Source organism: Micrasema longulum, unplaced genomic scaffold, assembly GCF_059751315.1.
Source record: "Micrasema longulum isolate JH-2025_06_02 unplaced genomic scaffold, ASM5975131v1 h1tg000747l, whole genome shotgun sequence".
In the NCBI taxonomy this organism is placed as follows: domain Eukaryota; kingdom Metazoa; phylum Arthropoda; class Insecta; order Trichoptera; family Brachycentridae; genus Micrasema; species Micrasema longulum.
This window is the reverse complement of record NW_028277941.1, coordinates 51,801-67,368: the sequence shown is the minus strand read 5'-3', so window position 1 is coordinate 67,368 and position 15,568 is coordinate 51,801. Positions and strand designations below refer to the sequence as shown.

Genomic DNA, 15,568 nt, shown 5'->3' with positions numbered 1-15,568 from the left:
TTATTATTTTATGATAAAATGATTACACTAATAAATAACATTTAAGTGAATACGTAATATTTTAAGCACAGCCCTGGCATTCTTAATTATAGGAGCCGCCCAAAAAGTGGTCACAAAAATACCATTTAAAATTGGCGCAGATGTATTGTCATCTCTTTTAGTTACATTCAATAAACGACAATTTCATATTCTTTCAGTGATATAAAAAGAGAAAGAATTATTTCTAGATGTCGGTTGACTCGGTAAAAGGTCGTCGAGTTTGCATGTTTCGAACATTTTAAGATATATTTGGATTGAAACGTTTGAAAAAAAATACTTAAATCACATAAATCCAATGTATAAGGTATTTGAATTACACAGAAACAAATGCTATAATAATTGCTCAAGTGGTAGTACAAAAATAGTGGTGAATTTATGTTGAAAACTACCAAAAAACGTATTGATTTGAAAATGTATAATATTTGATAAATACCTGTGATAACTGAAGCGTTTTCTCCCTTTTCCAGTTCTATTTGAACATCCCTTCATGGCACAAGTCGGCATAATGAATTTTGATGTAATTAGCACTAAATACGTTAAACAATCATCAAAATACCGACAGAGCGTTTGGCAGTTCAAAACAATACTGGCAGCGTACTTAAAAAATGTGCATCGTAAAATTCTAAAATCGACTACAAAACAAAAAATGAGGACCGTACCAACAGATTTTTTTTGTCTCCCTTTCTCTCATCTAAATGTTCTAAAACATATTGTAAAAAATGAGTCCGCTATAACCGGCAACATGCATTGGATTGGTAAAATGTTTTGTTATCCCTCTATATATGTATATACTCTAAGGCTATACGTACGTCTACGTTCAGATATCTAAGATTAGAGTGGGGATCAAAGAATAAATGCTAGGTGCGCCTCCATTCATCAGCTTTATAGCCACGTTCTTACCAATTACGTATATTACCAGAAGTGTCTGAGCTATTTCCGATACTCCTCCACTTTTTCTATTTTTCTTTTAAAAGTATATGAAAATATTATAGCCAAAATATTATTGGTAAAAAAGTATTCGTCTACTACAATAACTGTATTAATATGTAAGCAAAACAATGGCAGGCAGATTTAAAAATGAAAATACTGTTAAATAAAACGTACGTATCCAACAAAAACAATATAAAGATATTTCGTTAGAGATGACCCATGTTAAGAGATTGAGAATTAAATTTACCCAGTCAAAACATGTAAAATCAATTTAAGGACCTTTTTCATTTAAATGAGTAACAAAATCGGGTTGTGGTCCCGCGGCTAGTGTTGCGGACTCACGGATCGGAGATCCGAGGTTCGAACCCCACTCTACCTCAACTTAGTTTCCATTTTTTAATAGTAAGATATTTACAACGTGTTGCCCCAAAAATTAAAATATATTTGAGTAAATTATAAGAACACAAATTCTTCCTTTAAAAAAAAAATGGGTACGAAATAATTTTATTTTACAGTTAATTGATATGAAAATCCATATTTTGATGCTGGCGTTTTGTTTGCGAACAGATCTGTTTTGCGAAAACAATAATAACGCTTTGAAACAGATTGATAACACATCAAATATGCACAAAAATCCATATATAAAAATTAATCGCCGTTATTAGTCTCGCAAAAACTCAAAATTAGCTTGACTGATTTACGTGCGGTTTTTTGCAATATTTTCTAAGTTACTTCCTTAAATTTTATAAATAATAACATCTTTAATATTTTGAATGGAAAAAGGTTAGAAGCACACATGCGTTTTTCATCAATTTTCCAGGGTTGCATTTGACTAAAATGCAAATATTGAAAAATTCGGAGAATGTTGTTGTTTTGTACATTAAAAAAGTTTGTATTTCAATGTTTACAAACAACAATTATTTTTAATGGATACTAAATTGATTAATGTCCTTGCAATTTAATCATAAATAAGTACCTGAACGGTTTTTTTCACGCTTTTACAACACAACCAAGCATTTCGGTTTCGAATTAAATGTCAACCTCACGTCAAAGCTCGACTGGCGGTTAAAGAACGAAAAAATATACGTAGGGCAGGACTGAGCGTTTGGGCATCAGTTTAGTGTCATAATTTTAGAGGGTGCGTCTTTGTGTATTAACAGGTAGATGATTATAATTACAATTAGAACACTGAACCTGTTTCTATGGTTACATAAAAGCATTATGAAGTAAAGTTTTGTATGTGTACTTAATAATGTTTAATCTTAAGAGGAAACGCGGTCCTACTTTTCTTCATACAAACGTATTCCCGTATTTTCTCTGGATTATGACACAAGAGTAATGATTTTTTTACACACTATAAATATTTTCTATTGGCGTGTCCCTTTAATTTAGTTTTTTCAAAAGATGTTTATAATGGGAACTAGACACAGTTTTATCTGCTGTCCTACTATTTTAGAAAAACGCAAGACGTGCCGATACAGAAGATTTTACTATGGTAATCTATCTAAAAAAATACAAAATCAGTTGACTTTTTAGGTGCGGAAAACGGGACAACGAAAAGTCGATTTTGTCTATTCTAACAAAAGGTCCGACGGCAGTTGTCTTTTTCGCCCAGTATCGGGAAGGCGTCGCAAGACAGTGACAGAATATCAATGATCGAATACCTATTTATCAATATTCTCTATCCTCACAATTTATGTAAACCGAAACACAAAAATAATAATGTATACTTACATACTTAATATGGACTAAATACAATAATTGATATCAAACATTCGATTGTGTTCATTTAATATATATAAGAGTATGCACTCACATCTAGCAATAGCAAAGCATTTCCGGGTACAGCTCGTGTTATATAAATACAGATACAGTAAAAAGATTTTCAAAATTTCAAATTTGAATTGAGGTAAAAACGCATCGATCAAAAAACATAAATTATTGATTTATGAGTTTAATAAAATGAGGTTAACTATATCTATTATTATATCAGTGGTTTGATACCACATATATATAATCTTAACTACGCGACATTTCAAAATAATTTCAGATCAAAATGATACTAGTTTTTAAATTATTTTATAGTGCATGTCCACAACAATCTACCACAATGTCCATATAAACCTGAAGCTTCTGAATTGAAAAACACAGTTTTTTGACAGTGTTTTCATTGTAATAATGAAGACATGTTTTAATTTGAATAGTACTGAAATTATCTATTTTTTTCGCTGCATTTTGTAAAACAAATGTGAAAAAATAATTTGGCTGGACATACTGGTGTATATTTATCAACTCATATATCTCCGTTATGGTTTAAATAACTCGTCAAATAATGATGACTACAGTTGTTAAATAAATATACATTTATGTAATCATTTATTAATTCGTGTTCATATGTATTATTCCAGGTAAGGAGCTATACTCTCCCGATGAGGGTGGAGGGTTGGGGGTAGAGTTGGGAGTGGGAGGAGCGGGGAAGGTGACCTCCAGAACCAACTCTTTTGAAATAGAAAATTTGCTCAAGGTAACAACACACTTCATTTCCTTTAACCCTCGGAAATTGCCTATGGTATTGAATATTATTATGACGTGTAGAAAACCCTTCGATCGACGTTGGGTTAATATGAGTTATTGGTATTTTCCAGGAAATGAAATTATGCAATTCAAATGTTTTTTTCCCGTTCGACTAGATTTCAATAGTATTTTTTGCTTTAGAGACTTTAAACGATTGATACTTGTACTTAACAACCTGTTTTTTTTAAATTATATTACAAGGAAAAGTAGAAAAAAAACGTACTGATTCTTCAGGCAGCAGTGGCGAGCGGTTAATTTTTAAGTAGGCTAGTCAAAAAATTTCATGTTCATAAATACAAATATCTACATAGAAAAAAAATACAATGTTGTTGAACTCAAAAACGGATATTTTTTTTAAAAATTAAATCTTGAAAAATTCATCGCTTCCGATTTTCCAAACACACGCCGTGAGGTGAAACATGAATACTTAATTACTAATTTATTAATGGAAGTAACATCCTGGGCCCACTTCATATGAATATTTTCCCTCCCTATTTACTATATATTTATTGACGTATTTGTTATATATTTATTAACGTATTTGTCTCTAGTTATATAATAGTTGGATCTAACTATACCACTAAATTTATCTATAAACTAAATTAATACGTCTATCGTGTTAAAGAAATGTATTTATGATTCGGTGTTAAAAATCTATTTCCCGTTTGAATTTGATTAATAATGTTTATTCTGTGGAAATGTGGCTAAATCTGATAATCGGTCATGGTTTTGTGTGTTTTTACAATAATTATCGATCAGTTAAGGCAGAAAATTATCTCTCTGCTGCAGTTGTCGAAGGCGGAATAGTGAAAATTAATAAAATAAAAAGAGCGATTTTTTAAAAACATATTTTAAAAGATCATCTGAATCAAAATCATTCAAATATATTCACATTCATTCAAAATAAGGAAAGCCATTTTAAAATCACCTTAGAATTTTCTAAAAGCAATACACTGTGTTTTTGATTGATCACAATTGGGTACTTAGATCAAAATCACGACTCTTTCATGAAGAACAATATTATTGATATTCCTTTCCCTATGTTAACACGCATTTTATCGAAGTGTATACCTTCAGGCGGCTACAATGACAGGTGTCATGGTGTCATATCGCGATTATGTTATTTCAGAGCGCAGAACAAGTGACAGGATTCTGCCGGTCGCCGCAGGATACTCGGCGAGGGTCACCCACGGGCTCCGTTACCAGCGTCGCCGCCCTAACCCCGACCAGACACCTGAGTGACGCCGAACGACTGCGGAAAGTCATTCTTGAACTCAGAGATACAGAGAAAACTTACGTTAAGGTTGGTCCAATTGGATTAATTCCGCTTTTACTTAAATCTTTAAATAAATAAAAAATTAACATTATATTTATTGTCCCATCTAAAAAAATATCAATAAAATTGTAACAAAAAATCAATTATTCATTTACTTCTTAAAAAAATTGTCATATGACTCAATAAAATGTTTTATTTTTCAGCATCTTAATAGCCTATTAGAAAATTACTTAGAACCTCTAAAGAGAGAAACCTTTTTATCGAACGCTGAAATCAACGCACTTTTCGGAAATATTCAAGAAATTGTATCATTCCAAAGACAGTTTTTGCAAAATATTGACGAGGCGATAGAATTGGAGCCGAGCTTTTACCAGTTTGAGTACTCTAGTCAATACAAGGTATTTCACAACTTAATTAACTTTTTACTTTATTTATCTCCTGATCTCAGGTGAGTTAATTCATTTTGTTGTTTTGATTTCAGAATGTCCTCTACTCCATTGCAAGCGCCTTCTTATATTATGTCAATCATTTCAAGCTATACAGCTCTTTCTGCGCGAGTCATAGCAAAGCTCAGAAAGTTTTACACCCAAGTAAGCATTTTTCGTTTTCATTTTAAGACCTAGTCAATAAATATATGGACATATATTATACACACATCAACAAAAGCTTTACAAATTAAATATCTCATTCCAAAAAAGGACAAAGTCATGATGTACGAATCTTATGTTAAAAACAAATTTAGCTACATGATCGCCTTCTGGGGAACCGGTACCAAGACATACATAACAAGGATACAAAGACAACAAAATAAAATAATTAAACTAACATACAACTTACCCTACCTGACCCCTATGACTAAACTGTACAAAAAAACACACCAGTTTGACTTAAGGTACTTGAAAAAAATTGAGACGATAAAAATTGTACACAAAATTGCACTGGGAAACATATAAGATGATGACCTAACATTAACCAAAATGCTGACATGCACAAAATATAATACCTAACAACAACAGCACTACCACATTAAAAAAACAAAGACAAACGTAGGACAGTCAAAAATACTTTGAAATGGACTTAAACACTACAACGATTTACCTTACTACTTGAAAAATTACACTGGAGACAAATTTAAAAATCAACCTGAAAAAGCACATAATGAATACATTAACCAGACGAGACATAACATGACACCTTGTAATATTTCTTATATAATCCTAACAGGTTTTTTAAATAATAAATAAATAAAATTAAAAAATCGTACATTATAATCATGCATATATTCACAGTTCAAATATTTTTCAGTAAGTTTTAGCGAAACACATTATCGCAGAAGCTTATCAACAAAATTCGACCACCTTTTGTTTTGATATTTTCTTTTGAAACCAGATGAAGGAAACCAAGCTCTCCAAGAGTTCCTAGCTGCCCGTAATCCTCGCCAGCAGCACTCCAGCACTTTGGAGTCCTACCTCATAAAGCCTATTCAGCGAATACTGAAGTACCCGTTACTTCTGCAGCAGCTGAGAAATTTGACTGATCCAAGCTGTGATGAACATGCTCACCTTATTGGTAAGAATAATATCGGTTAAAAATATAAACATTTTCATATTCAATTCAGCTTGTTGTATGCTGATGATGCAGTTCTGTTAGTAAGCAGCAACCAGAATTTGCAAAAAATAGTCTCTAGAATGTATGATGTATGCTTGGAGAGCGAATTGGCGATGAACAAAAATAAGTCAAAAGTTATGGTATTTAAAAGGGGAAGTGAGGTTACTGACTGCATAATAAATGTAAACAACAAATGTCTCGAACAAGTAGAAGAATTTGTGTATCTGGGAAGTATGTTTTGAAGAGATGGGAGAGTAGAAAAAAATGTTGAAAGGAGAGTGAATGCGGGCAACAAAATAAACGGTGCACTAAGCACAGTAATTGCTAATAAAAATATGTCAATCGAAGCTAAACTGGCTGAGGACAACGGAGTTTTAGTCCCAACACTTTTGTATGGAAGTGAAACATGGAACTAACAGAGGAAAGATGAAATCTGAGTGAACGCGGTTGAAATGCAATCTCTTAGATGAATGTGTGGGAAATCAATGTACGACAAAGTTACGAATTATGAAATCTGGCGAGAGTGTTAATCGGAATCAAGTATAATTGATAATATTAAGAAAGGGTCTCTGAGATTGTTTGGTCATGTAGAATGAACGGACGACGAAAGAATGGTAAAACAGATAAACCAAAATCTTAAGTCTGGTCATGTCAAAAGCAGACAGAACCGAAGGGCATGTACGACAAGATGTATGAATGTGGAAGAAGCTAGGAATATATGCCAGGATAGATGTGTGTGGCGGTCCATCATCTATGCGTACCCTTACGGATAAATGGCGTGATGGGAGTAGATGGGGGATGTAATCTACCGGCGTTAAAATAACATTGCAACGTGTGTACTAATACACTAGAAGTTACCGCTAATTTTTTTACGTTATTTTTTCAACAGAGGCGCTGAAAGGGATGGAAAAAGTAGCTGAACATATCAACGAAATGCAACGAATTCATGAAGAATATGGTGCAATATTTGACCACCTGTTTAGACAACATCAAAAGTCTTGCAAGCAACAAATAGATCTTAGTCCAGGTAATGTTTTTATACCATCAAAAGTTTATTATGCCTTATTTTATCACTCATGTTCCTGAATAGTGTGAATTTATACTTAAGTATAAATTCACCATATTTAAACTAGCTTAAGCTAGGTTAAATATGGTGCTTGAATTGAACGTTAACTATTCTTGTCATAATATTGATGTTTTTGTAGATTCTTGATAAAACTCTATAATTAATTATCTTTATAAAAAGACTTTTATTGATATCATTGATCTTGTCATATATAGAAATAAAGACTACATAAAATACTTAAATGTATGTATTGTTGTGACGTTTTAGGAGATTTGCTATATTACGGGGGTGTAGAATGGCTCAACATTTCTGATTTCCTCGGAAAAATTAAGAAAGGATTAGAATTGCACGCTATGTGTTTCGTTTTTAAATCAGCAGTTGTATTCCTGTGTAAAGAAAGACTGAGGCAAAAGAAAAAACTCATGGTTAGTACTTCCGCAATGATCTTTATCTAATATTATAGTTGAGTGACCATCTATACGTAATACGACTTCTTTGCAGGGTGTTTCTTCCAAGAGTAACTCTAATGAAGTAGAAATTATAAGGTACCAAGTTCTCATTCCTGTTACGGAGGTGCAAGTTCGGGCCTCCTCGGCTAAAGATATGGACAGTCATTTCCTTTGGGAACTTATCCACTTAAGGTCCCAACTGCAGCGTAGATCTGAAAAAGTATATGTTCTCTCAAATAGGTGAGTTATCCTTATTTATTTATGTACTGTGAAACAAAACATTACAAATTTGAGTCTAAAGTGAAGTCTGACCTGTTTATTTTAAATGATCTCTACTTCGGTTCAAACATTTTTACACAAGCACTCACATAAAACTGCGATGAATAGTTGATATAACACCAGTAAGTATAAGTGGGCAAAACTGACCATACATCACATTTGACAACTTCTATACAATAAGGGAAATTTTTCCCGCCTTCTTTAGACGTCTGTATCTCGGTCGGTAATGCAGATATCTAAATGGGTGTTTTTGCTGCCATCTTTTGAAGGTTCAAAGAATTAAAAAAGCGATCTCCGAAATGGGGCGATTTGGCTTTATTATTAAAGCTTAAATTTTATTTGTTTTTATTCAGAAACATTTTTTTTTTAAATAAATTCTACATAAACTTGACCTCAAAGTTTTCCTTAACAAATATTTTATTTAACATTTTTTTATTATTTGTGTTATTTACATTGGAGAAATCCGCAATATGCACAATAATAAAAATGATTTTTAAACAGAAATTACTCATATTTTTTTGCGTGTTTACTAAGAAAACTGCTCTATTTTGTAGCACGGCTGATTTCCGTAATGCTTTTCTGAAAACGATTCGTCAAATAATTCGGGAAAGTGTTCGCAACATGTCCATCCCCTCGACTAAGGGGCTCGGGGGCGGAGTTAGCGCAATGGCCAGCTTGAGTATCGTCCCCCTACACAAGGACTCGCACCACTCCAGTCACACTCTGGACAGACCAAAACAACAACAGGTAAACAGCACAATATGGAAGTCTGGTCATAACGCGCTGCCTCTATTAAAGCATTATTAAATTACAAACCAATGATAGAGTTATTAAGTGAAACCTTATAAATATAATTTTGGCACCATACTGCTTACGGCTTTATTTTTTCTATGATTGGTACAAATAAAATACATTTTGTGAAATAAAAATTTAATCAATTCTTACTCTATGATGATTTTTTTGATTAAAATTATTTCAAAGCAAGGTAACAAATAGTTGTTAGTCATTAGGACAACATGGAAAAAGATATGTAACTTTTATGGAGTGAGCAGTGACGCACAAGACATATTAGCTATTTTTTTATTATTCTTTTTTTTTTTCTTTTATAAATACTATGTATACTATGTATTTTGTTTTTATTTCGCATTTTAATGAGTTTCAAAATATTTTTATAGAGATATTTATATATTTTCATGGTTTTTTACTATGTTTTCACTGCATTTATTACTTTGTTTTTATAATTTATTTTTTTGGCCACGTTTTTTTTACTACATTTTTACTATGTTTTTACTACATTTTTATTATGTTTTTACTACATTTTTACTATGTTTTTACTACAATTTTACTATGTTTTTATTACATTTTACTATGTTTTTACTACATTTTTTACCATGTTTTTACTACATTTTTTACCATGTTTTTACTCCATTTTTTACTTTGTTTTTCACTTTGTCCTGTATCTTTATAGCTGTTTCTATAAATTGATTACTGTTTTTTATATTTTTTTGACTGTCTTAGAACGGGGTAAATAACCCTAGTTAGACGGTCAAAGCAACTTTACATACATTATAATTTTGTGTATGTAATATAATGATAATAAATAAGTAAATAAATAAATCTCACATGAGCTAAAAGTAAAGCTTCGTTTCTTGGTAATGTTGACTCGTCAAGCTGTATAGAGAATTGAGATGTTTTTTAAGTCAGATATAGAGTTTTCTTCACACTGAGCATTTCTCTATTTTCCCATCCCACTTCCTTTCACCCCTAGCGAACTATACGTTTTGTTTTTTTTATATTTTTGTTCCTATATGAAACCCATAATTGGTCATGTTATTTATTGTTATTATTTATGTTTTGTTTATGACTATGACTGTGTTGGTTTCAAAAATAAAAAAATACAAAAAAACCTTGCTTGGACCCCCTGAATTCTTCAGGGACCCCCAAATCAATTTAAATTTTCCACGAACCCCCTGAATGATCTCGGGGACCTCTGGGGGTCTTTGGGAAGCACTGATTTAGAAGACCAAGTATTTTTTTTAAACCTTAATGATACAATATTAATTTCATGTTTGTTTTTCTCTTTGTTCTTTGAAAAATAAGACTAACGATGGTTTGGTTTTTGTTTTCTTACATTGTATAAAACTGCTAGTTAACTAACCGCGCATGTGTGTAACTAACAGGTGCAAATAGCGCAAGGTTCCCACACTCTGGGGAAAACAAAGAAATGCAAACAGCCTGGGCAGAGACACTCGGCTGGGAACATTGAGTGCGAGAGCTTGTCCAGAGGGAACTCGCAAGATGCGGAGGTGCCAGAGTCTATTACGCCATCTTATCCGCCTTCTCAGCAGGACAGCTTCAGGAGTCGAAGTAAGACTCTCGGGAACTCAGCCGGTATACTTCTACTCACTAATGATAACTTACACTAGAAAATAACATGCTAACTTTTGCGCTATTCAAAACACCTTTCGTGGTTAATACAGTGCAGTTCAATATCAAAGTAATCTTTTAGTAAGATTAAAAATATTATTTTTACAACATGTCTTATCCTGGTACCATAAAACAAAATACAATACTTTCATGCAAGACATATTTTTTTTTTAAATTGCTCAACTATTTGGTCATAGATCAAAAATTACAATTATTATATTTTAAAATGAATGAGCCAAACCTATGTGAATAATTATTTTGTTTATGAATTTGTTTCGTATTAAGATATTATCTTGTAATAATAAGTGTGTGTCATAACTTCTTTCTGGGAAGATGTATGAATAACCTGTTTTACTTTAATATTCGTACTGATCTATATTCACATATTTCAGAGCCAATTCCCAAAAGAACTACGGTGGAGCTGGAGCGCTCTGACCCGGGAACCAAGTCAGAAGGGGAAGAAGATTCACCGGCTGCAGTTGTAACTCGCAAAAAGGGATTGGGAAAGACTCCCAACCATCTTTCCCTAAGGTAAATTAAACTAAAAGCAATGTTTGATTATGTCGACAGGTCATAAGCCCTGTAAATGCCTAGACTTCCAAATTTCTTCTCGAAAACTTTTTCCCTCTCTGTTGAAATAAATCTAAATATGAACAACTCCCTAGGGAGGAAATCCAGCCAGTCTGCAAGCATTTGGACATAATCAAACATTGTTGAATTACTACCTGGTAAAAGAAGAAGTATAAAAATTGGAAAATTGTTTCCAGGCGTTGCCTAGTAGGTGATTTGGTTCAGCCGGATGAATCTCGCCCACGTGATAAAGGTTTCAGCTCTTTCACTTCACAAAAGTCAACAGATGGAAGAGTTGAGGAAATGTGGATGTTCAAACATGGGCAGAATGGTGAATGTTACACAGTGTGTAAAGTGGCCACTTAAACCAGCCAATGACAGGTCATAAGCCCTGTAAATGCCTAGACTTCCAAATTTCTTCTCGAAAACTTTTTCCCTCTCTGTTGAAATAAATCTAAATATAAACTAAAAGCCTTTAAATGCTAATATTCGTTTTTAATCAGTATATTTATGCACCTCCTATAATGACCGACTTTCGGTTTCGGCCAGAAGTTTCGGTTTTTGCCAAAAATCGGCTGAAACTTTGGCTCACGGATTACGTACGGCTGTACTCGGGTATTTGAAAGGAGGGTGAGTGCCGGAAACAGGGTGAACGGTGCACTGAAATCTACTTTGGCAAACAAATGTTTTTCGCAGAAGGCTAAACTAGCAGTTCACAACGGAGTTCTAGTGCCAACTCTAATGTATGGGAGCGAAGTATAGAATTGAAAAAATGATGATGAAAGTAGATTGAATGCTGTCGAAATACGATCCCTCAGGCAAATGTGTGGTAAAACGATGTATGATATGTGCACAAATGTCGAGATCTGTGAAGTATGTAAGGCTGAGACATGCATTATCAACAGAATCAAGAAAGGGGTGCTGCGTTGGTTTAGACATGTAGAGTGAATGAACAGCGAAAGAACTGCTAAAAGGATCTACGATGCAAATGTTGATGGATGCATCAAACAAAGACCGAGAAAGACATGGCACGATCAAGTCCATCAAATACTTGAAGATGGACATGTCAAAAGTAGGAATAATCGGCGTGCGTGCATGAGAAGATGTATGAATGTAGAGGAAGCGAGGTTTGTATGCCAAGGTATAGTGTTATGGCATTCTATCCTCTCTGCCTACTCCTACGGTGAAACGGCGTGATGGTTTGTTTGTTTGTACTCGGGTGGGTTTTATGGCTCGTGAATTCTAAGATCTTTTATATGTTTGTAATTCCTTTATAGTTAATAAGTTAAACTTCCTGTAGCGTATACTGAAGAACTGTTACATCTTATATATTATTATTCTAAAAATGATTGATTGTGTCTGTCATGTGTGGGCCTGTTTCACGCGTATCGCGCCAATCCACTCGGTCCGGTTAAATTAGGGTGGGTGGACACTTATTTATTATTTCCTGTTTTGTTTTTATTTACATATTTAGTTTCTATTGGCAGCTGAAAATTTTGCTAAAAGAAATTGAGTGAAGATGAGTCAGCCTTATGGTGAACTGGTTCGTTTGTTTACTTGCCGATTGATAAATGATTTTTTTTTATTTTTAATATATTAATCACTTCAATCTATGCTTTTTTTAGGCGTAAATGGTGAGGACAAGAGATTACTACACAGTCAAATAAAATTATTAAAACAAGTGTCTGTGGTAAAATCAGTATTTAAAAAGATTTAATTTGTTTTTGGTTAGTATTTTATTCAAGAAAACTAATCAATAATTTTGCTCTTAAATTTCATCATCATTCCCTTACCGCACCTAATAGTTCATAGGTACACCAATCACAGCGTATCTTGATCATTTTTTTGTAATATCGAGGTAAGATGATCAGTCTTATGCTTCAGGTGCCAGTCCAGGGACCATGAAATATTCCAGTGTAAAAACACCAATTTAAATATCTCATGTCAACCATGTCGGGAATCGAACCGAGAACTCTTGCATAGTAGGCAAACACATTACACTATGATATGGACAATTATGTATATATTATAAAATAATCAAGTAGTATCCTTTAAAACATAATATGTCTTTTATTATTATTATGGACAACTAACTTTTAAAGTGCCGAGATATATGAATATTGATTTTAATTTGCATTATGGAAAACTAATACAGGGCATCCGAGATCCTAATTAACCAATGTCCTAAGAGCCAATCAACTGAGGCACATAGGGCCGATCTAATTAGACCATTAAGACAGTTTATTCAAGCTCACAGTGCTGATTACTAGCATGTAACAATTGGCGATAGCTGAGTGCTATTATTTTTAATTACAGATTCTTCGCTATTATTATTCAATGTTAATCGCTTAGTTGTTGAACTTTTTTCGTAGATAGCTTATATATTATATCTGTAAATTTTGTGTAATTTCATGTGCATTATTCTGAGCGACAGATTCTTCTTTGTTACATTGAGATTACTCCGAATAGCAAAAAAATAATTTTGAAGCTCAAAGGGGTGAAATTTTACAGTGCCTGAGATCATAATTCTTGCTGAAGATGAGTTTCACTTTGGAGAACTTAATATGTTTAATGTTCATCCAAGATACATTACACTCTTTTGTGAAAAAAGAAGTCAAAGTGAAAAATATTTGCAAAATTCATACGTGTTTTGTTGGTATCAAGTAATTCAAATTGTAGAAAAACATTCCATGTGCGTTTTTTTCTGAGACCTCTTGTAGGTCATAATAAAAATATTTTTTCCATAAATGACCAGCCTTTTTTCTTTTAAAATTAATAATCATCTAAAACTTATACTTATTAAATTACAGCACTACGTCAACATTAAGTGCAGGCAGTACGGGTAGTCAAGCTCGTCTAATACAGTCGTCGCACCAACCAGCAACATACCATCCCATTCTGGTGAAGGATTTAGGTAAGCAACACTCCTCACCTTCGCTTAGATCCTCTCCCGAATGCAGAAATCTTAATGCCAACATATCTCCAGAACACATAATTAAAGTTGTAAAATCATGCAGAGGCGGAAACGTAGATTGCGTTGGTTCTTATAATGATAAAATGTTTAACGGGAACTATTTTGACAGCATGGATTGTGTGACTAAAGTTATTATACATAAGTCTCCTAGAAAAAGCAGCTTGAAATCATCCAAAGGAAGTTTAGAAATGTCTCCTAGAGGTAGTATTGATAAAGACAGATCACCTAAAGGCAGTATTGACTATGAGAAATCTCCTAAAATTATAAATTTAAGCAAATCACCTAAAGGAAACATAGATCGTGATAGATCTCCAAAAGCGAGCATAGTCCGTGATAGATCTCCTAAACAAAGCATAGACCGTGCTCGATCTCCAAAAGGAAGTATAGACCGTGATAGATCTCCGAAAGGAAGCATAGACCGAGATAGATCTCCCAAAAAAAATAAAGATAAATCACCGAAGAAAAGTTTGCCCAACAGAGATAAATCTCCAAAGGGAAGTATCGATAGGGACAAATCTCCCAGAGGGAGTATTGAACGTAACAGATCTCAAAGTATTGAAAATGAAAGATATTTAAAAAGTGGTATTATTAATAGAGACAGGTCACCAAAAACTATCATAGTTAGAGATTTGTCTCCAAAACCGAATGACAAAACTTCCCAAAATAACAAAATAGGAAAATCTCCACGGAATAGTATAGATGGATCTAAATCTCCACAGCGTTCCAAGTCTCCCGCTAACGGCACTGAACGTTCTAAATCCCCAATGAAACCAGTTATAAGGAAAAGTATCATGAGATATAAGGCGCCGCAAACTAGTACAGATCGTTCTCCTAATAAATCTCCAAGTCTGAGCAGGAAACACTCTATTGCATCTCATGACAAACTAGCTAAGCTCGGTACTAATTCTCTTGACAGAGCTTCACACTTTTCTCCGATGGCAGGATATGAAGATAAGGCTTATAAGCTTGGTATTGTTGTTTCTAAATCTACCGAATCAATTGCTAAGGTGATTGAACCAACATGTGTTCAGTGCTACCTATCCAATAAGAAACAAAACAAAGTTTCCTAACATAAGGAAAGTGCGACCAAGATTCGTTCGCACAGAAATAAAAAGAAGCTCGCATTTTATAATAAACAGTTTTCCTTCTCAGATCAAAGCAGTGTAGAAACGCTTAACTTTGAATCTAATACTGAATGCCAAGGCATTGGAGACTTTTCATATGATCAGTCTGATACTGATGAGATACACGTTTAAATGCTTCCCAGAATAATTACTTTGTGTGGACTTGTCTGTTTAGCATGCGTCTTCCAAAATATTCATTCTTTATTATATCAATGAGTACCCTTCTGTGTAGAATAAACATGTATTCATCTC

The 15,568-nt window shown here is 33.4% G+C and overlaps 1 protein-coding gene across 1 annotated transcript in view; it reads left to right on the top strand.

Moving 5' to 3' along the window:
• sif (guanine nucleotide exchange factor still life) overlaps positions 1-15,323 on the top strand; it is a 193,370-nt gene extending 178,047 nt beyond the window's left edge. The window contains exons 10-21 of the mRNA XM_088230333.1: positions 3,378-3,493; positions 4,673-4,846; positions 5,023-5,217; positions 5,301-5,409; positions 6,209-6,388; positions 7,317-7,454; positions 7,761-7,918; positions 7,995-8,182; positions 8,776-8,968; positions 10,402-10,612; positions 11,041-11,179; positions 14,029-15,323. Coding sequence (XP_088086459.1) covers positions 3,378-3,493; positions 4,673-4,846; positions 5,023-5,217; positions 5,301-5,409; positions 6,209-6,388; positions 7,317-7,454; positions 7,761-7,918; positions 7,995-8,182; positions 8,776-8,968; positions 10,402-10,612; positions 11,041-11,179; positions 14,029-15,262 — 3,035 coding nt within the window. The 3' untranslated portion in view covers positions 15,263-15,323. The remainder of the gene's footprint in view (positions 1-3,377; positions 3,494-4,672; positions 4,847-5,022; positions 5,218-5,300; positions 5,410-6,208; positions 6,389-7,316; positions 7,455-7,760; positions 7,919-7,994; positions 8,183-8,775; positions 8,969-10,401; positions 10,613-11,040; positions 11,180-14,028) is intronic.
• Positions 15,324-15,568: the final 245 nt, after the last annotated feature.